The sequence below is a fragment of the Bufo gargarizans genome, chromosome 2 (assembly GCF_014858855.1).
Source record: "Bufo gargarizans isolate SCDJY-AF-19 chromosome 2, ASM1485885v1, whole genome shotgun sequence".
Taxonomy (NCBI): Eukaryota; Metazoa; Chordata; class Amphibia; order Anura; family Bufonidae; genus Bufo; species Bufo gargarizans.
In genome coordinates, this window is record NC_058081.1 from 210,435,130 (window position 1) to 210,460,022 (window position 24,893).

At 42.6% G+C, this 24,893-nt stretch overlaps 1 protein-coding gene across 1 annotated transcript in view; it reads right to left on the reverse strand.

Annotated features, from left to right (window-relative positions):
* Window positions 1–6,648: 6,648 nt before the first annotated feature.
* The window catches only part of LOC122927772, a 61,159-nt gene continuing 42,914 nt past the window's right edge, over window positions 6,649–24,893 (reverse strand). The window contains exons 8-10 of the mRNA XM_044279952.1: window positions 22,180–22,266; window positions 14,596–14,763; window positions 6,649–7,106 (exon numbers count right to left, since the gene is read on the reverse strand). Of these exons, the coding sequence (XP_044135887.1) occupies window positions 6,791–7,106; window positions 14,596–14,763; window positions 22,180–22,266 (571 nt within the window). The 3' untranslated portion in view covers window positions 6,649–6,790. The remainder of the gene's footprint in view (window positions 7,107–14,595; window positions 14,764–22,179; window positions 22,267–24,893) is intronic.

Here is a 24,893-nt window from a genome sequence, read left to right on the forward strand (position 1 = left end):
TGGCGCTAGAGAGCAAGAGCATTTTTTGTGAGATTTTTGTGGATAGTGGAGCAGCGGTCAATCTCATTGATAGTCAATTTGCAATAGCTCATGGTTTCCAGGTGTGCACTTTGGGAAAGGATATTCCGGTTTTTGCGATTGATTCCGCTCCACTTTCTCAGAAATCATTAAAGGGCATAGTTCACAATATCCGTTTAATTGTGAGTGATGCTCATGTTGAGGATGTGTCATGTTTCGTCCTTAGCGGTTTGCCTACCCCTCTAGTGTTGGGGCTACCCTGGCTCACTAAACATAACCCCACCATTGATTGGCAAGCGAGGCAAATAAATGGTTGGAGTGACTTTTGCAGAGAGAATTGCCTCATGACATCTATTTCTGAGGTTGCTACTAAGACTGTACCATCTTTTCTCTCTGAATTTTCGGATGTCTTCTCTGAGAGTGGAGTTCAGGATTTGCCCCCGCACAGGGAGTACGATTGCCCTATTAATCTCATCCCAGACGCCAAGCTGCCTAAATCTCGTTTATACAATCTTTCCCAACCTGAGAGGATCGCTATGCGTGCTTATATCTCTGAGAGTCTGAGAAAAGGACACATACGACCCTCGAAGTCACCTGTTGCCGCTGGTTTTTTCTTTGTTAAGAAAAAAGATGGTTCTTTAAGACCTTGTCTGGATTTCAGGGAGCTGAACAGTATCACAATTCGTGACCCTTATCCGCTTCCTCTGATCCCGGACCTGTTTAACCAGGTTGTTGGGGCTAAAGTCTTTTCCAAATTAGATCTAAGAGGGGCATACAACCTGGTCAGGGTCAGAGAAGGGGACGAATGGAAGACGGCCTTCAATACACCTGAGGGCCATTTTGAAAATTTGGTTATGCCTTTTGGTTTGATGAATGCCCCAGCCGTTTTTCAGCATTTCGTGAACAGCATTTTTTATCATTTGATGAGAAAATTTGTATTGGTGTATTTGGATGACATTTTGATTTTTTCTCCCGATTTCAAAACTCATAAGGAACATTTACGTCAGGTCTTGCTCATCCTGCGGGAGAATAAATTATATGCGAAACTGGAAAAATGTGTGTTTGCGGTTCCAGAAATTCAATTTCTGGGGTTTCTTCTCTCCGCTTCTGGTTTTCGCATGGACCCCGAGAAGGTCCGCGCTGTGCTTGAGTGGGAGCTTCCTGAGAATCAGAAGGCGCTGATGCGTTTTTTGGGCTTTGCCAATTATTACAGGAAGTTCATTTTGAATTATTCTTCTATTGTTAAACCACTCACTGATATGACCAGAAAGGGGGTAGATTTTTCTTCTTGGTCAGTAGAGGCGCGTAAGGCTTTTTCTGATATCAAGGAGAGTTTTGCTTCCGCTCCCATCTTGGTGCAACCTGATGTTTCTTTACCCTTCATAGTTGAGGTTGATGCTTCTGAGGTGGGTGTGGGGGCGGTCTTGTCTCAGGGTTCCTCTCCTGCCAATTGGCGACCGTGTGCCTTTTTCTCAAGAAAACTCTCCTCCGCAGAGAGAAATTACGATGTGGGAGATAGGGAATTGTTGGCCATCAAGTTGGCTTTTGAGGAATGGCGCCATTGGCTAGAGGGAGCCAGACACCCTATTACCGTATTTACTGACCATAAAAATCTGGCCTACTTGGAGTCAGCCAAGCGTCTGAACCCGAGACAGGCCAGATGGTCTTTGTTCTTTTCTAGGTTTAATTTTGTTGTCACGTTCCGCCCTGGAGTTAAGAATGTGAAGGCAGATGCCCTGTCACGTTGTTTTCCGGGAGGCGGGAATTTTGAAGACCCGGGTCCCATTTTGGCTGAAGGTGTGGTGGTCTCTGCTCTTTTTCCTGAATTGGAGGCAGAGGTGCAGGCAGCCCAGTCAGAGACTCCTGATCTTTGTCCTCCTGGGAGGTTGTTTGTGCCTCTCGCTTTAAGACACAAGATTTTTAAAGAGCACCACGATACGGTCCTTGCTGGGCACCCGGGGGTAAGAGCCACACTGGATCTCATCGCTCGGAGATTCTGGTGGCCTGCGCTTCGTAAGTCGGTTGAGGGTTTTGTGGCTGCCTGCGAGACTTGCGCTCATGCCAAAGTCCCTCATTCACGGCCATCAGGTCCTCTCCTTCCCTTACCCATTCCTTCCCGTCCTTGGACACATCTGTCCATGGACTTCATAACAGACCTGCCTTGTTCCTCGGGGAAGACTGTGATTCTGGTGGTGGTGGACCGTTTTAGCAAAATGGTGCATTTCATCCCTTTTCCTGGTTTGCCCAATGCTAAGACGCTGGCGCAGGCATTTATTGATCACATTGTCAAATTGCACGGTATTCCTTCAGACATAGTCTCTGATAGGGGCACGCAGTTTGTTTCCAGATTCTGGAAGGCTTTCTGTTCTCGCTTGGGGGTTCGGTTGTCATTCTCTTCTGCTTTCCACCCGCAGTCGAATGGCCAGACAGAGCGCGTCAATCAGAATCTGGAGACATATCTGCGCTGTTTTGTGGCGGAGAATCAAGAGGATTGGTGTTCTTTTTTGTCCCTTGCTGAGTTTGCTTTAAATAACCGTCGTCAGGAGTCCTCTGATAAGTCACCATTTTTTGGTGCATATGGGTTTCATCCGCAGTTTGGGACTTTCTCGGGAGAGGGGTCTTCTGGTTTACCTGATGAGGACAGATTCTCCTCGTCTTTGTCATCTATTTGGCAAAAGATTCAAGATAATCTAAAGAGCATGAGTGAGAGATATAAGCGTGTGGCAGATAAGAGACGTGTGCTTGGTCCGGACCTGAATGTTGGTGATCTGGTGTGGTTGTCTACCAAGAATATCAAATTGAAGGTTCCCTCCTGGAAGTTGGGTCCTAGGTTTATTGGGCCTTACAAAATCCTGTCTGTCATCAATCCTGTTGCATACCGTCTTGATCTTCCTCAGACTTGGAAGATCCATAATGTTTTTCATAAGTCCTTATTGAAACCTTATGTTCAACCCATTGTACCCTCGCCTTTGCCTCCTCCTCCGATTATGGTTGATGGGAATCTTGAATTTCAGGTCTCTAGGATTGTGGATTCTCGTCTTGTCCGCGGTTCTCTTCAGTACCTTGTTCATTGGGAGGGGTATGGTCCTGAGGAGAGGATGTGGGTCCCAGTGACGGACATTAAGACCTCTCGTCTCATCAGGGCTTTCCATAGGTCCCATCCTGAGAAGGTGGGTTCTGAGTGTCCGGAGTCCACTCGTAGAGGGAGGGGTACTGTCACAACCAGACAGCTGAGAAGCTCTGACAGAGGCCTTTCAGAACCTCCCCCTTGAGTTTCTATGTTGTGGTATTCAGTTCCTCATCTCGTTAGCCTCTCTCAGCTGTCATGTGTTGGACTAATTGCTTCCCTTTAAATTCCTCCCCAGAATGCTTTTCTGGGCGGCTTATACTTCTTCCTGGAGTGTGTGTGCATGCTGATCTTGTTCTCCTGTCTGGTACAAAGTTAATGTTTGAACATTTATCTGTTATTTTCTGTTTGCTGGATCCCAGGTGACCCTGACTCCCTCCGTATCTTGTGTAGGGAGCCGGTGGTCGTCTCCCCTCACTATTGTAGGGTGCTCAGGGGTTATATAGTCAAGGTACGTGGATACGCAAACTTCCACCATTCGGATCTTTGCATAGGCTGAGCAGCCAGGGAAAGTGCCAGGTCCTCTGCAGGGGTCTCCCTTTGGTTCCTTAGCTCTTGGATCCAGCGAGTCATTTATGCATGTTGCTTTGCCTTGTTTCCTGTACACCGTCCGTGACACCCATATTGATAGGATAGCATCTTGCAGTTGATCGAGATTTGAGGGATGCACATCCAGGGCACAAAGCTCCCGTTCCTCCACATCCCAAAGATGCTCTATTGGGTTGATATCTGGTGACTGTGGGGGCCATTTTAGTACAGTGAACTCATTGTCGTGTTCAAGAAACCAATTTGAAATGATTCGAACTTTGTGACATGGTGCATTATCCTGCTGGAAGTAGCCATCAGAGGATGGGTACATGGTGGTCATGAAGGGATGGACATGGTCAGAAACAATGCTCAGGTAGCCCGTGGCATTTAAACAATGGCCAATTGACACTAAGGGGCCTAAAGTGTGCCCAGAAAACATCCCCCACACCATTACACCACCACCACCAGCCTGCACAGTGGTAACAAGGCATGATGGATACATGTTCTCATTCTGTTTACGCCAAATTCAGACTCTACCGAATGTCTCAACAGAAATCGAGACTCATCAGACCAGGCAACATTTTTCCAGTCTTCAACAGTCCAATTTTGGTGAGCTCGTGCAAATTGTAGCCTCTTTTTCCTATTTGTAGTGGAGATGAGTGGTACCCGGTGGGGTCTTCTGCTGTTGTAGCCCATCCGCCTCAAGGTTGTGCGTGTTGTGGCTTCACAAATGCTTTGCTGCATACCTCGGTTGTAACGAGTGGTTATTTCAGTCAACGTTGCTCTTCTATCAGCTTGAATCAGTCGGCCCATTCTCCTCTGACCTCTAGCATCAACAAGGCATTTTCGCCCACAGGACTGCCGCATACTGGATGTTTTTCCCTTTTCACACCATTCTTTGTAAACCCTAGAAATGGTTGTGCCTGAAAATCCCAGTAACTGAGCAGATTGTGAAATACTCAGACTGGCCCGTCTGGCACCAACAACCATGCCACGCTCAAAATTGCTTAAATCACCTTTCTTTCCCATTCTGACATTCAGTTTGGAGTTCAGGAGATTGTCTTGACCAGGACTACAACCCTACATGCATTGAAGCAACTGCCATGTGATTGGTTCACTAGGTAATCGCATTAATGAGAAATAGAACAGGTGTTCCTAATAATTCTTTAGGTGAGTGTATATATATATCTAGCACTAGTCCAATAGACCACAGGTGCAAAATCCTCAAAACCGCAGGCTCAACAGCTAATAAGATGATATATATTCAAAAGATGAGGCAGCACTCCAGTAGATAAGGTGAAAAACGGTGGACCCTTTATTGACCCCTCTGCAACATTTCAACCGCTCAATGCAAGTCTTGATAAAGACTGCATTAAGCGGTTGAAACGTTGCAGAGGGGTCAATAAAGGGTCCACCGTTTTTCACCTTATCTACTGGAGTGCTGCCTCATCTTTTGAATATATATATATATATGGTGGTTAAAAGACTGTCCAGGTTTAAGATATTGTTACCTATCTGCCGGGTGGGTCATCAGTAACAAATCGATTGGGGTACAACACCTGTGTCATATATCTTCTATAAAAATTAAATCTTCATATAAAAAGAGAGGATCAAAAAAATATATATATATAAAAAATAATGTATATGATCCTTCAAGTGGACATAAACGCCTCTAAGTTCTTTTATCGAGTATCTTAATTTGATTTGTGCAAGCAGTGAAACAAAGGGACAATTGTATATGCAAAATATATATGTCGTTTATTATAAAACAAAGAATATAAAATCAATACAATTGCAAAACAAACGAAGTAGTAAAATACCCAAAATATGCCACACGGTGGTGCTAACACACCCCTATCTCACCAGCACAGTTCAATTTAGGGTACTTTCACACTTGCGGCAGGACGGATCAGACAGGCTGTTCACCATGTCGGATCCGTCCTGCGGCTATTTCGCTGGACCGCCGCTCCGTCGGTCTATCAGCCGGACCGTCCCCATTGACTATAAAGGTTGAGGGCGGCAGAGCTCCGGCGCAGCACGGCGAAAGCCGCCGGAATAAAAAGTCCTGCATGTCCGACTTTTTAGTCCGGCGGCTTTCGACGTGCTGCGCCGGAGCTCCACCCCTGTCCCCATTATAGTCAATGGGGACGGAGCGGCGGCACGGCGAAATAGCCGCAGGATGGATCCGACATGGTGAACAGCCTGTTGGATCCGTCCTGCCGCAAGCGTGAAAGTACCCTAAGTTACTTTTAACAACTATTGTCATACCTTTAACAAACAGACCAATAATTTATATACCAAGAGAAACTTAGTATCTTCTGTTTATCAAACAGGCTAAAACAATAAAACACGGATTATAAAGGAAAATAACTGTTATCCCTTGACTCTGTTTTCCTATGACCAATCAAAAATATATGATATTAATATGATAAAATATTCAGCTCGGCAATCAGACTATGAAAAATACCTTTCCAAGGATTTAGTCCTCTTTGCAAATAATGTCATATCTTCCATTAACAATATGCATCTTTGCTAAGAGAATAATCAGCATTATGGAGACACCTAACACTATATATTCCCACAGTATGGGGACTCTTGGCTATATACCAAGAGAAATATCTTGTTAATATCACGAGCAGTAAACACAATATACGTTACCGGGTCAAAGGTAGACAGAGTTCAGATGGGACCAGTTCTCAAGAACTTTCCTAGTAGTCCCAAAAAAATAATCCAAGTTTCTTCTGGTATTGTTTTCTTTTTGAGTTTTTCTTTTGGTCTTGATTGAATTAATCCTCTGCACACTAGTAATTATTCCCCACCTTATCTAAGAATCATCCCCTTCTAGATTAGGGATTTCCAATCAGGTAAGGTGGGTGTATTCGCATGCTAATAACACAATGATGTCATATTAACCCTTGACATGACATAAAAAAATGGTAAAATAATATAAAATATATATGAAAATATCTAAAAATGCAAATCAAATCAATCAAATTCAAATAAAATAGTATGCAACAGTAAATGGTGTCATTAGTAAGTACAAATTGTCCCACAAAAAACAAGCCCACATATGTGAATAGAAAAATAAAAACTTATGGCTCTGGGAAGTTATTATTCTTACTCCTCCTGTCTTTCATGCTTAAGTTCTTCTTTAATAATTTGAATCAGTGTGTTAATGCTCTTCTCTGTGATTTCGGGACGTTTATTGCAGTCCTTCATCTCCAGATCCTTCAGGACAGCGTCAAGCAGGCTGTTAAGATATTCTTGGTGATAGTTTTTTCGTGTCCATTTCAGTTCAAGAATTTTTTCCTCCACAAACTGAAACAGCTCCAAATTCTCTACAATCCGCAGGACAACTTCTAGCTCTTTCTTGTTTTGTTTCAGCTTCTGTATGTTTCTGAGACCTTCATCCCCAAAAGTATTTCCACACAAACTGAAAGACATTGTTTAGAGATAAAAACATATGTTAATATATAAATTATTACATTTATATCCTATGTGAGATAAAATAAATCCGTGAACAGTGTTGTAAATATAGAGGTTTCAATCTTAGCTCAGCAATACGAATTCAATAGCTGTCGGCAGAATGATCATTCATCCGACAGCTATGTCTCACGACTCCCTCCTGGCTCCCTCATACAAATACTCGTTCAGCCGAATCTGTGTATGTAACCCTTTGCTGACCCCGGAGCCATAACTTTTTTATTTTTCGCTCACATCTTCAAGACAATGCAGGCCAGTTTACCTTAAGGAACTTCCAAAATCAAAGCATTGAGTATACATTATATTTCCAATCCTGACATGTTAACATTTCCTTTTTTAACTGCAGATTTCTCTCCAAAAGGTGTTTCCTACATCATAGCCTTCCAGTCATTATTCAGCCTTTTAAACATACTTACATAGCATAACAAGAAAAATAGGTAAGCCAGCCTCACATTTGCAACTGGCTCTTTAACCCCTTAACACATAATGCCATACATTTACGGCATTATGCACATTGAATTGTATCAAGCGAGCTGCTGCGCTAAGCCCGCTCCATATGTGGCAGATGTCGTCGGTATAATACAGCAGGCACCTGTCTACAATGACCAGGATGAGCAATGACTCTGAAACCAGTTATTTAACCCCTCAGAGGCCGATCACAGCATCTGTCAGGTTAGGCAGGAGGATGCAGCTCCCTCTGCCTTCCAGTCGGAAACCCTGATCAGTTACCATGACAGTCTCCGGCCTGCTAAAGGTTTACAGGCCTGCTATGGTAAGCTGCCTGCTAAGCTGTGCATGAGGCACAGCTCAGGAGGCAGCATGTCAGAATCTCATTCACCATAATAGATCTCTATTGTGGTGAATGGCACAAGAGAGCAAGAGGGGGCTAAAAGTTATCAAGTAAAAAATAAATTGAATAAAAGTGAAAAAAATAATAATATTAAGAGGCACATTTATTAAGATCGGTGTTTTAGACACCATTCCTAATAAACCCCTAAGCTGGCGGTGTATGAAAAGGACTTAATCTATACTAATCCCCTTTTTTTTGCATATGCCATATGTTGGCATCGCTACATAGATTACATCTTTTGCATTTGGACAGGCACTCCCAAAGTGAGTCAGTCAGCTTCCTTGACACTATTGTTAAGGAAGACAAAATAGGCTTTCTATCCACTGACCTCTACACCAAACCCACTGATAAGAATTGCCTACTACACTACACAAGTTGCTACCCTACTTAAAACTAAAATTCCTAACCCAGATCCCAATTTACTCGCATTGATCGTATAGTCACCGATCCAGCATCCAAACTTCACAAGATTAGAGATGGCCAGTTCGCAGTGTTCACCAGCGAACACATGCGATCCGCCATCTTAACTGACATGTCCGGCGAGGTACAGGTAAGTCATTACCTGTGCGCCAGCCGGTCTGAAATGAAATGCGGTCTCCGGGAGCAGGCAGTTCCGAGAACAGCCCCTGGAGGCTGGCGAACACTGCGAACTGGCCATCACTGCACAAGATGAGTGCAAAATTTAGTGTAAGGGGATATCCACCCACACTACTTTCAAAGGAACTCTCAAGAATCTCAAATCCCAGTAGCCACAGTGACCGACCCACACAAACTAATTGCATCGATTTCATTCATACCTACCACCCAATAGGACACATGTTACAACAATCCATCAGGAAATATTGGCCTCTCCTCCATAGAGCCTACCCGGAGATCAAGAAATTCAGAGAACGAATTCTGATGTGCCTTAAAAAATCCAGGAACATTAGGGACTATCTAATTAGAGCAGACTTTGGCTAGACAACAGTTTCTTAGTACTAGGAAAAAGGGCACATTTCCCTGTTTACACTGTGCTAGTTGTACAAATGTCATCAAGGGGAATACATTCTATTATCCTCATACTGGTAAGACATTTTCCATTAAGGATTTTTACACCTGTGATACTTCATTCGTTGTATACTTGATAAAGTGCCCATGTGGTCTGTTGTACATCGGCAAGAAAACCCAACCCATTCGGGATCGCATTTCTAGCCATAAATCCACCATGCAGTGCGAAAAACTTTGGCCCCCAATACCGGATCATAAAAAAAATAAAAATTGAACACCACAACTCTCAACTTCGATACCAGGTTATCGAACGTCTAGCCCGTCCACGATGGGGTGGGAATCAAATCGAACTTCTTAAAAAACGCAAAGCCTATTGGATCCATACTTTGGACACCTTAACCCCACGGGGACTTAACCGCAAATATAACATTATGTGTTGATTTGCATCATTGCCTTTCTAATCATGTGATTAATTTTTACCTTTTCTCTTTCTTTTAGTTCCGGTAAATTGCGCCCACTTTCTCAGGTAGTATATGGCAATAGGGTCCTTCTTCCACCCCCCCATCTGTTTTCCACTCTTTTTTTTTCTTTCTACACTGACACACATACATAATTTTTTTTTCTATCCTTTCATCATTATCTTGATTCCTATATCTTCTCTACACTTCTCACAATGAATGACTGTTTTGTGACATATACTGTAGCCATTAATAAGCCTCCTTCTATGTTTTCTAAAAAGTCTAAAGATCCTAGGATAACTTTTTTAAATGCATTTGTCTGGCAACTACCATAACATTACTTAAATGTAACTAATATACCATAAGTTGCTTTTATCCTTAATCACTTCTCATGTACCGTATTTTCCGGCGTATAAGACGACCCCAGACTTTTCCATTTAAAATATAGGGTTTGGGCTATACTCGCCGTATAAGACTACCCCTGAATGCCCAGCCCTCCCTGTCTTCAAGACGATCTTCTCTAGTCTAGAGAACTGACTGGGATCTGTGGATGGCACTGTTATGAGGAGGGGGGATCTGTGAATGGCACTGCTATGGAGGGGATCAGTGGATGACACTACAGGGTGGGCCATTTATACGGATATACTTTAAAATGGGAATGGTTGGTGATATTAACTTCCTGTTTGTGGCACATTAGTATAGGTGAGGGGGGAAACTTTTCAAGATGGGTGGTGACCATGGCGGTCATTTTGAAGTCGGTCATTTTGAATCCAACTTTAGTTTTTTCAATACGAAGAGGGTCATGTGACACATCAAACTTATTGGGAATTTCACAAGAAAAACAATGGTGTGCTTGGTTTTAACGTAACTTTATTCTTTCATGAGTTATTTACAAGTTTCTCTTTGTTTACAGCCATTGACATGTCGCCGAGGTTAACACGTGCAGAGCGGATAGAAATTGTGTTGATGTCTGGTAGGGCTGAAACGATTATTCGAATAACTCTATTAAATCGAGTCAAAAAATTCATCGATGCAGTTTCCCTGCATCGAGTAATCGTTTACATCACATGATCACGGAGCGGGAGTGAAATTAAGCGTCTCACTCACCGCTTCCGTGTCCTCCGGAGGCTAGAGAGGCAGATCTGAGCCGGCCGGCACAGCGGAGGGAGGATGGGGGAGGACGGAGTCTCTCCCTCCCCACTGTTTGCGGCTGCCGCTGAACACCAATGAGGACAGAGTAGGAGGAGGAGGGGAGGGACTGTGGCCACTGCGCCACCAATGAATGTGCCGGCCATATCCCACAGGGTCCCCCTCCTCCCCCCCATCATTGGTGGCAGTTTGCAGTTCCGATCGGAGCCCCAGCAGTGTAATGCTGGGGCTCCGATCGGTTACCATGGCAGCCAGGAGTCACGCTACTGAAGTCCTGGCTGCCATGGTATGTTAGTGAGCAGAGAGCAGCGCATTATACTCACGTGCGCTGTGGCTGCCGGTCGCTCCTTCTTCTGTCTGTGCGGCGGATTGCTAATGCTTACAGCATTAGAAATGCGCCGCACAGACCTCCGATCGGAACTGCAAACTGCCACCAATAATGGGGGGGAGGAGGGGGACCCTGTGGCCACTGCCACCAATGATTAATACTGGGGAGGGAGGGAGGGGGGGGGGGTTTGCGTTACCAGAGGGGGCAGGCAGATCAGAGGCTGGGGGCAGGCAGATCAGAGGCTGGGGGCAGGCAGATCAGAGGCTGGGGGCAGGCAGATCAGAGGCTGGGGGCAGGCAGATGGAGAGAGAGTGGTTAATGGAGGCTGCAGGCACCACCTTGGCATGTATAAAGTTATTGGTTTAGAGAGGGGTTAATGAAGGCACCTCCAAGGTGCTTTCATTAACCTCTTCAAACCAATAACTTTATACATGCCCATTGGGTTTGGAGGGGTTAATGGAAGCACCTTGGCATTAGGCATGTATAAAGTTATTGGTTTGAAGGGGTTAATAACTTTATACATGCCTAATGCCAAGGTGCTTCCATTAACCCCTCCAAACCCAATGGGCATGTATAAAGTTATTGGTTTGGAGGGGTTAATGGAAGCACCTTGGCATTAGGCATGTATAAAGTTATTAACCCCTTCAAACCAATAACTTTATACATGCCTAATGCCAAGGTGCTTCCATTAACCCCTCCAAACCCAATGGGCATGTATAAAGTTATTGGTTTGGAGGGGTTAATGGAAGCACTTTGGCATTAGGCATGTATAAAATTATTAACCCCTTCAAACCAATAACTTTATACATGCCTAATGCCAAGGTGCTTCCATTAACCCCTCCAAACCCAATGGGCATGTATAAAGTTATTGGTTTGGAGGGGTTAATGGAAGCACCTTGGCATTAGGCATGTATAAAGTTATTAACCCCTTCAAACCAATAACTTTATACATGCCTAATGCCAAGGTGCTTCCATTAACCCCTCCAAACCAATAACTTTATACATGCCAAGGTGCTTCCATTAACCCCTCCAAACCAATAACTTTATACATACCTAATGCCAAGGTGTTTCCATTAACCCCTTCAAACGTTCCCTGAGTTTTTCCAGCAAGATGGTGCACCACCACATTATGGGTGTCAGGTCCGAGCATTCCTAGATGAACAGTTTCCTGGATAGTGGATTGGTCGTCGTGGGCCAGTTAAATGGCCCCCAAGGTCTCCCGATCTGACCCCCTTAGACTTTTATCTTTGGGGGTCATCTGAAGGCAATTGTCTATGCTGTGAAGATACGAGATGTGCAGCACCTGAAACTACGGATACTGGAAGCCTATGCCAGCATTTCTCCTGCGGTGTTGCTATCAGTGTGTGAAGAGTGGGAGAAGAGGGTTGCATTGACAATCCAACACAATGGGCAGCACATTGAACACATTTTATAAGTGGTCAGAAACTTGTAAATAACTCATGAAAGAATAAAGTTACGTTAAAACCAAGCACACCATTGTTTTTCTTGTGAAATTCCCAATAAGTTTGATGTGTCACATGACCCTCTTCCTATTGAAAAAACAAAAGTTGGATTCAAAATGTCCGACATCAAAATGGCCACCATGGTCACCACCCATCTTGAACAGTTTCCCCCCTCACATATACTAATGTGCCACAAACAGGAAGTTAATATCACTAACCATTCCCATTTTATTAAGGTGTATCCATATAAATGGCCCACCCTGTATATAGCATCTTATGCCATATGTGTCATCCACAGATCCACCCCATGACAGTGTCATCCACAGATCCCCCTCCCTATAACAGTGTCATACACAGATCCCCCTCCCTATAACAGTGTCATCCACAGATCCCCCTCCCCACAACAGTGTCATTCACAGATCCCCCTCCCCATAACAGTGCCATCCACAGATCTCTCCTAAACAGTGCCATCCACAGATCCCCCTCCCCATAACAGTGCCATCCACAGATCCCCCTCCCCATAACAGTGCCATCCATAGATCCCCCTCCCCATAACAGTCCCATCCACAGATCCCCCTCCCCGACGCTCAAAGGAGTATACATTTATAAACTGTAATCCGTAACTTTAATCAGTGCTCATCTCTTTACTAGGTACCTTACTCTCAGCTCCGGTAACAGGCAGTGCGAGTGGCGCTCACTCACTGATGTCACACGTCTGCCCCACCAAGTGGGAGGAGCAGGCACGTGAGGTCAGTGAGTGAGCACCGCCCGCAGTGCCTGTTACCGGAGCTGAGCGTAAGGTACCCTAGTAAAGAGATGAGCACTGATTAAAGTTAAAGTTACGGATAACAGTTTATAAATGTACTCCTGTGAGTGGCGGGGCCCTGTATATTCTAACCCCCAGGAAAGCGTCCCCGTCACCATGGGAACGCCTGGGGGTTAGAATATACCATTAGATTTGAGTATACCCGGCATATAAGACGACCCCCGACTTTTAAATATAATTTCTAGTGTTATAAAGTCGTCTTATACGCCGGAAAATAAGGTAATCTATTGCAAATAGTATATAGTACAGTGCCTTGAAAAAGTATTCATACCCCAAGTATGTGTGAAGTGAAAAGAAAATGATGCATGGTTTTTGACATTTTTTAATAAATAAAAGTCTGAAAACTACACTACCCCTAAATAAAATCCAGTGTCACCAATTGCCTTCAGAACTCACCTAATTAGTAAACAGAGTCCACCTGTGTATAATGTATTCTCAGTGTAACTACAGCTGTTCTGTGAAAGCCTCAGAGGTTTGTTAGTGAACATTAGTGATTAAATAGCATCATGAAAACCAAAAAAAACAGGTCAGGGATAAAGTTGCAGAGAAGTGTAAAGCAGGGTTAGGTTATAAATAAAATATCCCAAGCTCTGAACATCTCACAGAGCTCTGTTCAATCCATCATCTGAAAATAGGAGTATAGCACAACTGCAAACCTACTGTACCAAGACATGGCCACCTAAACTGATAGCACTATTTAGAGAAGCATCCAAGAGGCCCATGGTCACTCTGGAGGAGCTTCAGAGATCCACAGATTAGGTGGGAGAATCTGTCCAAGTCATAAGAATTCCTATTTGCAGTTTGTCACAAGCCATGTAGGGAACTCATAAAACATGTGGAAGAAGGTGCTATGGTCAGATGAGACCAAAGTTAAACTATTTTGCCTAAATGAAAAACGCAATGTTTGCCGGAAATCTAACACCGCACATCACCCTGAACACACCATTTTTTTCCTAAGGGACAGGGAAGCTGGTCAGAGTTGATAGGAAGATGGATGGAACTAAATACAGGGCAAACCTGGAAGAGGCTGCAAAAGTGTTCAGACTGGGGCTGAGGTTTACCTTCCAGCAGGACAACGACCCTAAACATACAGCCAGAGCTACAAAGGAATGGTACAAATGTATGCCTAACTTTCTGGATTTTTGTTTATTACATTTTGAAAACCATGTATCATTGTCTTTTAATTTCACACGTTTGCTACTTTCTTTTGGTCTATCACATACAATCCCCAAAACATACATTTAAGTTTGTGGGTGTAACATGAAAAAATGTGGAAATGTTCAAGGGGTATGAATACTTTTTCAAGGCACTTTGTATATATATACTATATAAATATAGTTAAAAAGAAGTGAAAGGAAACCATAATAAACTGGCTTACTGTAGTTCCTCAAGTGAAGTATTTTTCTGTAGGTATTCGACCATCTCATGTGTGCCTTCATCTGTGACATTGTTATCATATAGATATAGACCGATTAGAGTCTTGTTGATTTCTAGAGCTCTCCAAAGATCCTGAGTACCATGGGCACCCAGCTGATTGGTTCCCAACCTGTGGCAATAAAATGTTATTTAAAGTATGCAACAAGAACATAAGTAAAATGACAGCTGTTATATTAGGGGTGTGGGCTAATTCATAGCAAATATACAGGGCAGGGTCCTCTCCCCCTCTGTACCAGTCTGTTACTAAGTTCATGCACACAGGCACCTTTATTGTTTTATATTATGCATGCACACACCCCTTTTAGATGAAATGAATGAATGGTGATTTTACAAATTACTAATAATGATCCATTAAAAATATTGAATATTTATTAAAAGCATGAGAGAATTGATGTCTGGATTTTTCAGGAGTCTGTGAAATAAAGGCTATGTACACCTTCAGGGACAAATTTTTTATGATTGTATTTTACTCATTTTGTGGTAAAAATATTTTTTTCAATTGGTCTTTATTAAAAATATTGAGCCGTTCTGGCACAAACAGTTATCTGTTTTTCTAGCTGTGCAGATGGTACTTTCACTTTCTGTCGTCATCTAATAACCCTTTTCTAAATTACTAAAAGGTCTAAACACTTCTTAAAGCCACATTCTTATCAGTAAGATAAGAACTGAGCTTTAATGAGTGTTTATAAGGTCAGAGATCAGGAGCCCGTCAGCTCCCTGCCTGACAGAGAAGAGAGAAAATACAGAAGCGTCATACCGACTGGAGAAGAAAAAGTTCAGTCTCCAGAAGCGTCAAAACTTCTTTGCTGTAAGAACTGTGACGTGGTCACAGCAGGAACAGTGGGTTTAAATGAATTCTTAAAAGTAAAGGACAATAATGCTTATAAAAATGTGTAGAAATCTGAGTCTCACTTCCTTCTGGGATTCGCGTCACCACCTATCCCTTGGTTGAACTTGATGGACTTATGTCTTTCTTTTTTTTACCGTATTAACTATGTAACAGATCCTGCTAGTAGAGAAACTCAGCAGGAAAAAAGGCTCATCATTTTATTTTTATTTTTTAAACTTTTAAATATTTTATTTTCATTTTCAGAAAAAAGACAAGGTAAACATGACACCAACAGTGGTGTAAGGCTACTTTCACACTAGCGTTCAGAGCGGATCCGCTCATATAATGCAGACGGTGGCTCAGTTCAGAACGGATCCGTCTGCATTATATTGTATAAAATTTTCTAAGTGTGAAAGTAGCCTGAGCGGATCCGTCTAGACTTTTACATTGCAAGTCAATGGTGGACGGATCCGTTTGAGCCATAGTGTGTCATATTCAAACGGATCCGTCCCCATTGACTTACATTGTAAGTCTGGACGGATCCGCACGCCTCCACAGGGCCAGGCGGACACCGAACGCTGCAAGCAGCGTTCAGGTGTCCGCCTGCTGAGCGGAGCGGAGGCTGAACGCCGCCAGACTGATGCATTCTGAGCGGATCCGCGTCCACTCAGAATGCATTAGGGCTGGACGGAAGCGTTCGGGTCCGCTTGTGAGCCCCTTCAAACGGAGCTCACAAGCGGACAGCCGAACGCTAGTGTGAAAGTAGCCTTATATGTACCAGATACATAATCATAAGAGGATATCAATTTGTATAAAGGATGATAATGAATAGCAGCCGATTACAAGTAGTTGATAAACAGGCATACATTTTGTATTAATAAAAACCTATTGAAAAATGATTTTTAGATCAAAATTAGTACAATACAATAATAATAAAAAATGGCCACCAAAGGTGTGCATAGCCTTTAAGGCCTTTCCTAATGATAGGTCATTAATATCTGAAGGATGGGGGTCCAACACCCGTTTCCCGTGCTGATCAGCTGATTGAAGAAGCTGCAGTGCTCTGGTCTGTGCTTCAGGTTCCTCACAGTTTACCAAACAAAGTGCTGTACATTGGATAGTGGCCGTGCTTTGTATTGCAGCCCAGGCCCATTCATTCGAATGTGACTGAGCTGTCCCTAGGCCATGTGACCAATGAACATGGCGTCACTGCGTAGGAAGAGGCTACAGTGCTCAACAGAGTGCTGGGGTCTCTTCAAACAGCTGATTAGTGGGGATGCCGGGAGTAGGCCTCCACTGATGAGATATTGATGACCTATCCTAAGGATAAGCCCACAATATTAAACTCCTGGAAACCCCCTTTACTGCAATGTTGCAGTATCACAATATTTGCGTTAGTTGTAAAAATCCCCCCTGTTATTCACGCCACCCAACAGTTGGTATAACATCAGTGATATTTGATACTTGTCATATCCGTATCATAAGGCTTCCTTCACATATATTTAGCATTTGAGTTTTTTTTCTTTTATATACTGTAAAACCACTGGAGGAAAATTGATGACAAAACCGATCCTATAGCTCCCAAAAGTTCAGTTAGTCATCAGTTGTGTTCGCCCTAATGCACACGATCGTATGTATTTTGCGGTCCACAAGCCACTGATTGGAAAAATACAGATACTGTGTGCATCCTGCAATTTTGACTGGCCCCATTGTCAAAATGGACAAAATTAGAACATGTTCTACTTATTTCCGGGATGGATTCCTGTCCGCATTTTTTGTGGCCTCATTAAAATAAATGGGTCTACATCTAGTAAACAAAAAATGCGGATCACATGCGAAAATAATACAATCGTGTGCATAAGGCATTCAGCTCAGGCCTTTATACGTGAACCCATCCTTAGGCTGCATTCATATCTGTGTCATTTTTCAGGTCTACAAACAGAAAAATCTTGATGAACACCAACAGCACCCAATGGACCCTATTCATCGTAATGGGGTCTATCCAGTCAGGGAACCCAGCATTTTACTGGACTATATAAGGCAGTACGCTGCATTAAGTTGTCCTGCTTATTTAAAATGGCTCTGTGACCAGGTCACCCCTAATAAACCAGGAACATAGCTTGGTAGGGGTGTTCCTTCAGTTTAAAATAATACATTTCTCCTCACTGTCGGTGCCACGGGTGTCGATAAAATCATACTTTTATTCCTTTGCTGGCAGGCAATTTTGAGCACCAGGAGGCGGACTTTTTCACTACGGGCACCTCTATGTGATGCCTGAAGTCTGAACACCCCCCCCCCCTCACTTTAATTGACAGCGCTAGACCAAGTCAAAGTCCTACTCTAACGCTGTCAATCAAAGGGGAGAGGGACGTCACATAGTGGTGCTCGTAGTGAAAAAGCCCACCTCCCGATGCTCGAAATTACCTGCCAGCAAAGGAATAAAAGTATAATTTTATCAACAACCGTGGCGCCGACAGGTATTATTTTAAACTACAGGATCACCCCTACCAGTATATGTGCCTAGTTTAATAGAGATTATCTGGTAACAGAGCCGCTTTAACAGAATATGTGATGGAAGCCCCTTAACGATGTTAGCAGATGTGAACAAAGCCTTACAAAATGATAATTTAAACAAATTGCAGCAAACCTCTGAACTTGAAGGGACCATCTTTTTTTTCAATATGAGCTACGGTAGTGTTAAGTTCTTTTTAATAATTATATGTAGTTTTAGATAGACAGCACTACTCACTAAGACTTCTTAGTTAGTCCAGACGGTGGCGGACCCGGCAGTGTTGGGCCTCAGGTAACCAACAAGATGAAGAGATGACCGCAGCACTCAATGTCTTCAATGTTACTTCAGTGTTTATTCAGCAATCGTGCAACGTTTTGACTCATGCGAGTCTTTTTCAATCATTGTGAAATACATCAGTGTGTGACATATCTATACATAAAATTCATCAAGTCATGAGGGTCAGGGTCCAGCACTAAGGGGTCAACTCCGCCTCCAACAATGCATCATGTGACATCCAAGTGTAGTTAATATTATACACAGAAGATAATAAAATTCATATATACAATTGTGACTCAGTGGGAATTATCATGGAAAAGATACAGTGCACCAAACGTACCTTAATCATGCTGCTGGAGAATACATTAGGAGGATCGGTTCTATAGGTCTGGCATGTGGCATCTGTGTGGATGCGCTGCACATGCAACCCTTCCGGAAGCACTCAGAGCGGTACTCCCGCCAAGCAGCTAGTGTGTACTGCGCATGTCGCCCTCCCTCGCGCCCATACACTATAGGGAGATTGTGTTCTGGTTTATCCTAGGCCGGATGTGTTAGTGGTAGGCAAGTATCGGTGAGAACCCCAAAGACTCCAAAACATCCAAGTAAGGTAGAAATTGTTGTCATTAAGATCTCACCGATACATGAGGGTTGGAATCCTCTCATATGAGGTATAAAAGATAACTGATATTTACTGACCAAGCCTGCAATGTGAGTGGTCCATTAAATGTGGATCAGTTTTATTATAAGGTATATGTCATCCGGTGATGGTTTTTGTGACTGCACTTGGGGACACTTTTAAAGTTTTCCCAATTTTTCGGACTGACTGACCTTCATTTCTTAAAGTAATGATGGCCACTCGTTTTTCTTTACTTAGCTGCTTTTTTCTTGCCATAATACAAATTCTAACAGTCTATTCAGTAGGACTATCAGCTGTGTATCCACCTGACTTCTCCACAACGCAACTGATGGTCCCAACTGCATTTATAAGGCAAGAAATCTCACTTATTAAACCTGACATGGACACACCTGTGAAGTGAAAACCATTTCAGGTGACTACCTCTTGAAGCTCATCAAGAGAATGCCAAGAGTGTGCAAAGCAGTAATCAAAGCAAAAGGTGGCTACTTTGAAGAATCTAGAATATGACATATTTTCAGTTGTTTCACACTTTTTTGTTATGTATATAATTCCACATGTGTTAATTCAGTTTTGATGCCTTCAGTGTGAATCTACAATTTTCATAGTCATGAAAATAAAGAAAACTCTTTGAATGAGAAGGTGTGTCCAAAATTTTGGTGTGTACTTATATATATATATAAAAAAGGAACGTGATGGCGGCACTGGAAGACAAATACTAGCGGGTGCTAGGTCCAGGGATATAGCTGCTTACCCCATGTAGATAAAGACGAAAATCGGACAGCACTCCAGATAAAAAAGCAAATGGTGTTTATTCACCATGTGGAAGGCAATGTTTCAGTTCATACAAAGAGCCTTTCTCAAGCAATGAGAGAGTGCATCATGGGGTATATATAGTCCAATCCCTATTACATCACAATAAATATCAATCAGCATATTATGCTAAACTAAAGTGCAAAAAGTGCATAAACAATTCATAAATACATACAAGATGTGCACAGCTCATGTGCGGTGAACCCACATAAACATTAGATCCTGTGTATAGTAAGAGGCATACATAATATACCATAAAGTCCGAATGACAATCAACAAATACATGTGTGCATCATTATCAATGTGGGAGGAGAGATGTAATGCTGTAATACAAAGAGGGAGTGGTGACATACTCCACACGATCCCCTATGTCGCACACGCCAGTAGCCGCCGAATCAGGCGTTCAGATGTGGGCACTGCGCAGGCGCCAAGTTGCGTCAAAGACCCACGGCATGACGTCCCCACGTGCCGTTACGGGAGCATGCGCACCAATGCTTGGCCACTCTAGCGGCCATTTTTTAATAGGTGAAATATTAGGGGTTGGACTATATATACCCCATGATGCACTGTGTTCATTGCTTGAGAAAGGCTGTTTGTATGAGCTGAAACGTTGCCTTCCACATGGTGAATAAACACCATTTGCTTTTTTATCTGTAGTGCTGTCCGATTTTCGTCTTCATATATATATATATATAGGAAACGAAAAAAGGACAGCACTCCAAGTAAAAGTGATGATGATTTAATCACCCATGTGCAGGCAACGTTTCAGCTCATACAAGAGCCTTTATCAAGCGCTTGATAAAGGCTCTTGTATGAGCTGAAACGTTGCCTGCACATGGGTGATTAAATCATCATCACTTTTACTTGGAGTGCTGTCCTTTTTTCGTTTCCTATTGATGGGGTAAGCTGCTACATCCCTGGAAATAGCACCCTTTTTGCATTCGGGTGCCGCCATTGCTTTCCTTTTTTATATATATATATATATATATATATATATATATATATATGTCACACACTGATGTATTTCACAATGCTTGAAAAATACTAACATGAGTTGGAACGTCACACGATTGGTGAATAAACACTGAAGTAACATGGAAGACATTGAGTACTGCGGTCGTCTCTTCATCTTGTTGCAAACAGCTATACTTACAATATCACTGAGACCTTAAGATATCTAGGAGGGGATTGTATATGTATCAGGGTGGATAAAAATCAATTATTTGTTTTTTTAAATCAAAAAAATCAGATTTTTTTTATTTAAATCGGATTTTTTTTATTGAAATCCGATTTTTTTTATATAAAATGCTTTTTGAGGAAAATATATTACCATCCAAAGGTTATTTCATTATAAAATAAAGATTACTTTTTTAATTATGTAGAATAAGGCTGTATATGTTTATTTTTTTTGTTAAATTCCATTAATCCATTCACAATGCCATGCTCTTCCAGAGGTTTTTGTAAGATTACTGGGTAGTTTCTCTGCCTACAAGATATTATCACAGATGCTTGGTTTAATTTTGGAGTTCTCAAAACTGAATTTATAACATGAAAAGAGTTGAGAAAAAGATCTTAATCCCAACTTCTACAAACCTATAAATACAGAATCAACCCCTTCAGTTCTAAGTTTAAAGTTCAGTGAATAGAATATAAACAATATTTTTCTGATTGTTTGGAGTGGAATAGATCTGCACAAGAAGAAAGTGAAACTAAGTGTAAGGAGGAAAAGGCAAGCAGACAAGGAGTACTACTACAAATGAAAGTGAAACTTTCTGAGCACAGTACTGCACAGCCACAGACAGACAAGTCTTTGGATCTTTTTGTGTGTATGACCTGAGGTTTATCACATTCTTTCCTTGGAGGAAAAAGACTATAATGGCAGCAGGCCGTAAAAGAGACCCAGTTTGGCAATATTTTAATGAAGTTCCTTTACTTATCGGTAAGGCAGGTATGCGTGCAAAATGCAAACACTGCAACAAGCATGGATGTTTAAGCAAATAACATGCTGTAATGTTATTGTTTCAGTTGAATAAATCCTATTTAAATTGTTATTATTAAGGTAATGATTATTTTTCTCCTTCCTAAGTACAACAGAAAAATTGTCCAAATATGAATCTTTATGTAAAAATCTATGATTTAAATCAAGCTTTACTGACTAGTGATTTAAATCATGATTTAAATTGTGATTTAAATCGGTTTGATTTAAATCAAATCCACCCTGATATGTATGTCACTAAAATAGCAAACTACCCCTTAAAAAATAACCTTTAAATGTATTATTTAAAATCCCACAATAAACAAACAAACAATAAATCCAGATACTATATAAAGACTTAGGACTAATCCAACAAAAGTAGGTATTAATACTTTTACCACATTCGTGGTTACTCACGATACAGTTGAGCTCCATGAGTAGGGCCCAAAACGATCTTTTATTCGTTGAATAAAAAGCTATACTTACCAAAGCTTCTCAATAATGCAGCCAGGCTCTTGAAGAATTTCTTTTAAACATTTTCCTGTTTCCTTGGTCAAATGGTTGGAGGAAAGCCTAAAATAAGTAGTATCACTCATTACTTGTTATAGTAGGATGGTATGAGCAGTATGTTAAATGATATATGAAAGGATATATTTTATAATGTCCATTTATAGTGATGAATACATGACTATTAATATCTAATGCGATTGTGCCCATATTCATAAACCTATATACATTTGGGATTAGATTTTACAGGTGTTTCATGAATGTTTAAGACTGATGACTTAGCATCAGGATTAGTAATGAGTGAGTGGGGTTAGTCCTGCTTTGGACAAACCCGATTCTCTCATTCCTATCACTGAATTTCATTAGAATCTCTATCTCCGTACATGCGGTAAAATGTATGGGCTCCAGTGAGGCTTTATTAAGATGGACACTGTTGTTATGAGTCTCGTGCATGTGCCGTAGCGTTGCATTCTGAACCCGGAATTTGATAATGTTTGTGGTGCGTGCCACAAATGCGGCAGCCATCTTAATACAGCCTTTTTCTGAGCCAATACATTTTATTTCATGTACTTCTGTTGGTGTCCCTCAAGGCTCTGTCCTGGGTACCCTATTTTTCTCCATTTGTACATTCAGCCTGTGACAGCTCAGAGTCCCATGGCTTCCAATACCACCTCTATGCTGATGGTACTCAAATCTACCTCGCTAGCCCAGATATCACTTCACTTCTATCTAGAACCCTGGTTTTTCTATCAGCTATAGCTTTATTCTTCTCCATCTGCTTCTTAAAACTCAACCTGGAGATAACAGAATTTATTATCTTTCCACCATGTCACTCAACCCTCCTACTACACTTATCAATTACAGGTCCGCTGCCTGGGGATAAGATTTGATTCTGCCATGTCCTTCAATCCACACATCTAAACCCTTACCACCACCTGCTGCTTTCAGTTCAGGAACATCTCCTGGTGGCATCTACTTGGACAGCACCCTGCCACCCCACATTGAAGATCTGCTGGACTACTGGGCAGCCAAACTGGATTTTTGGCCGCAACTGGCCGAGTGCACCCTGGAAAAGCTGTCCTGCCCGGCCAGTAGTGTGGCATCGGAGCGGTGTTTAGTGCGGCAGGGGCCATAGTTACCCCCAGAAGAACTTGCCTGTCCACCCAAAATGAGGAGAGACTGACCTTTGTCAAGATGAATCAGGCGTGGATCAGCCAGGATTTCCACCCACCAATGCCTGATGCATCAGACTAGATCATCCATGGTGCCACACCAACACTTTCACAAAAGAGACCAGTTTCTTCTGGCTACCTGCCTCAGCTACTATTCTGATGCTGCCACCCACCTGATGCCACACATCTGATACCAAGTGCTCCTTCTTTCACCCACCATCTTCAGCTGGTACTGGTATTGCCACCCACCTCCCCACTCTGTCACCAGGTCACTCTTTGGTCTCTTGATGCTGCTGCCACCTCCACACTATGTCACCTTGCCACTCTGTGGTCTCCTGATGCTGCTGCCACCTCCAGACTATGTCACCTTGTTACTCTGTGGTCTCCTGAGGCTGCTGCCACCTCCATACTATGTCACCTTGCCACTCTGTGGTCTCCTGATGCTGCTGCTACCTCAACACTATGTCACCTTGCCATTCTGTGGCCTCCTGATGATGATGCTGCCACCTCCACACTCTGTCATTGTGCCACCCTGTGGCCTCCTTCTGATGCTGCTGCTGCTGCCACCTCTGCACTGTCATTGTGCCACTCTGTGGCCTCATCCTGATGCTGCTGCCACCTACAGACTCTGTGGACTTATCACTCTGTTCTCACCCTCCCCACTTCATGACTGAGTCACTATTTTGCCTTTCGTCTGGCTGACATCATCATTTATTTGACCCTTCTTCTGATCTGTCAGAAGGAAGGAAAAATGAGACGCACACCGGATCCTGTCTATGTAACAGCTGTAAGGCCTGCATGACATGGTCCCTATTTTGCATCAGAATTGGCTTATCATTTGGTAGCCTAAAGTAGGAGTGGGTACAAAACACAGAAGACATGCAAATATTCCATTCATGTGTCATCTCTGTTTTGGATCCACTCCTGGATTATTGGCCAAATGCTGACCGAGTGAGGGCATATGCTCCACAGACAAGATCCGTTTTTTTGGGGTTATTGTTCTGACGGATCAGAGGAAGGGCAAAATAATCTGTGACGTCAACACAAACTTACTGCTGACACCCTCTCCACTCTGTTGGGGCAGCTCTACTTGTGTAAGCGTTTAATAGAACAGGTTCTGTAGACATCTATGTGGAATCAGCTGCCGACGGTGTAAAAGGAGTGCACTTCTTCTTGACGCTAACATTGACCTGTAAGGTTGAGTTCACACTTGAGTTATTTGGTCAGTTTTGGCCCTGTAACTGCCCAAATAAGCGAAGTGTGCAGTGATTCTAAGAGCAACGCCTGCCATCTGCATGTCATACTGACTCACAGTATTGTTTCACTACCACAGCAGACTCCCTATGTGTGTTACTATAAAGGCTCTCTGCAGCTAAGAAATAGCAATTTTTTAACGCGATTCGCCGCCAATAAATTTGTATCGTACTGAATTTTTTCAAAAAATTCGGCAAACCCGCAGAATCGCATTTTTGAGAAATTTGCTCATCTCTACTCTTTACCCATTATATATGCTTCATTCAC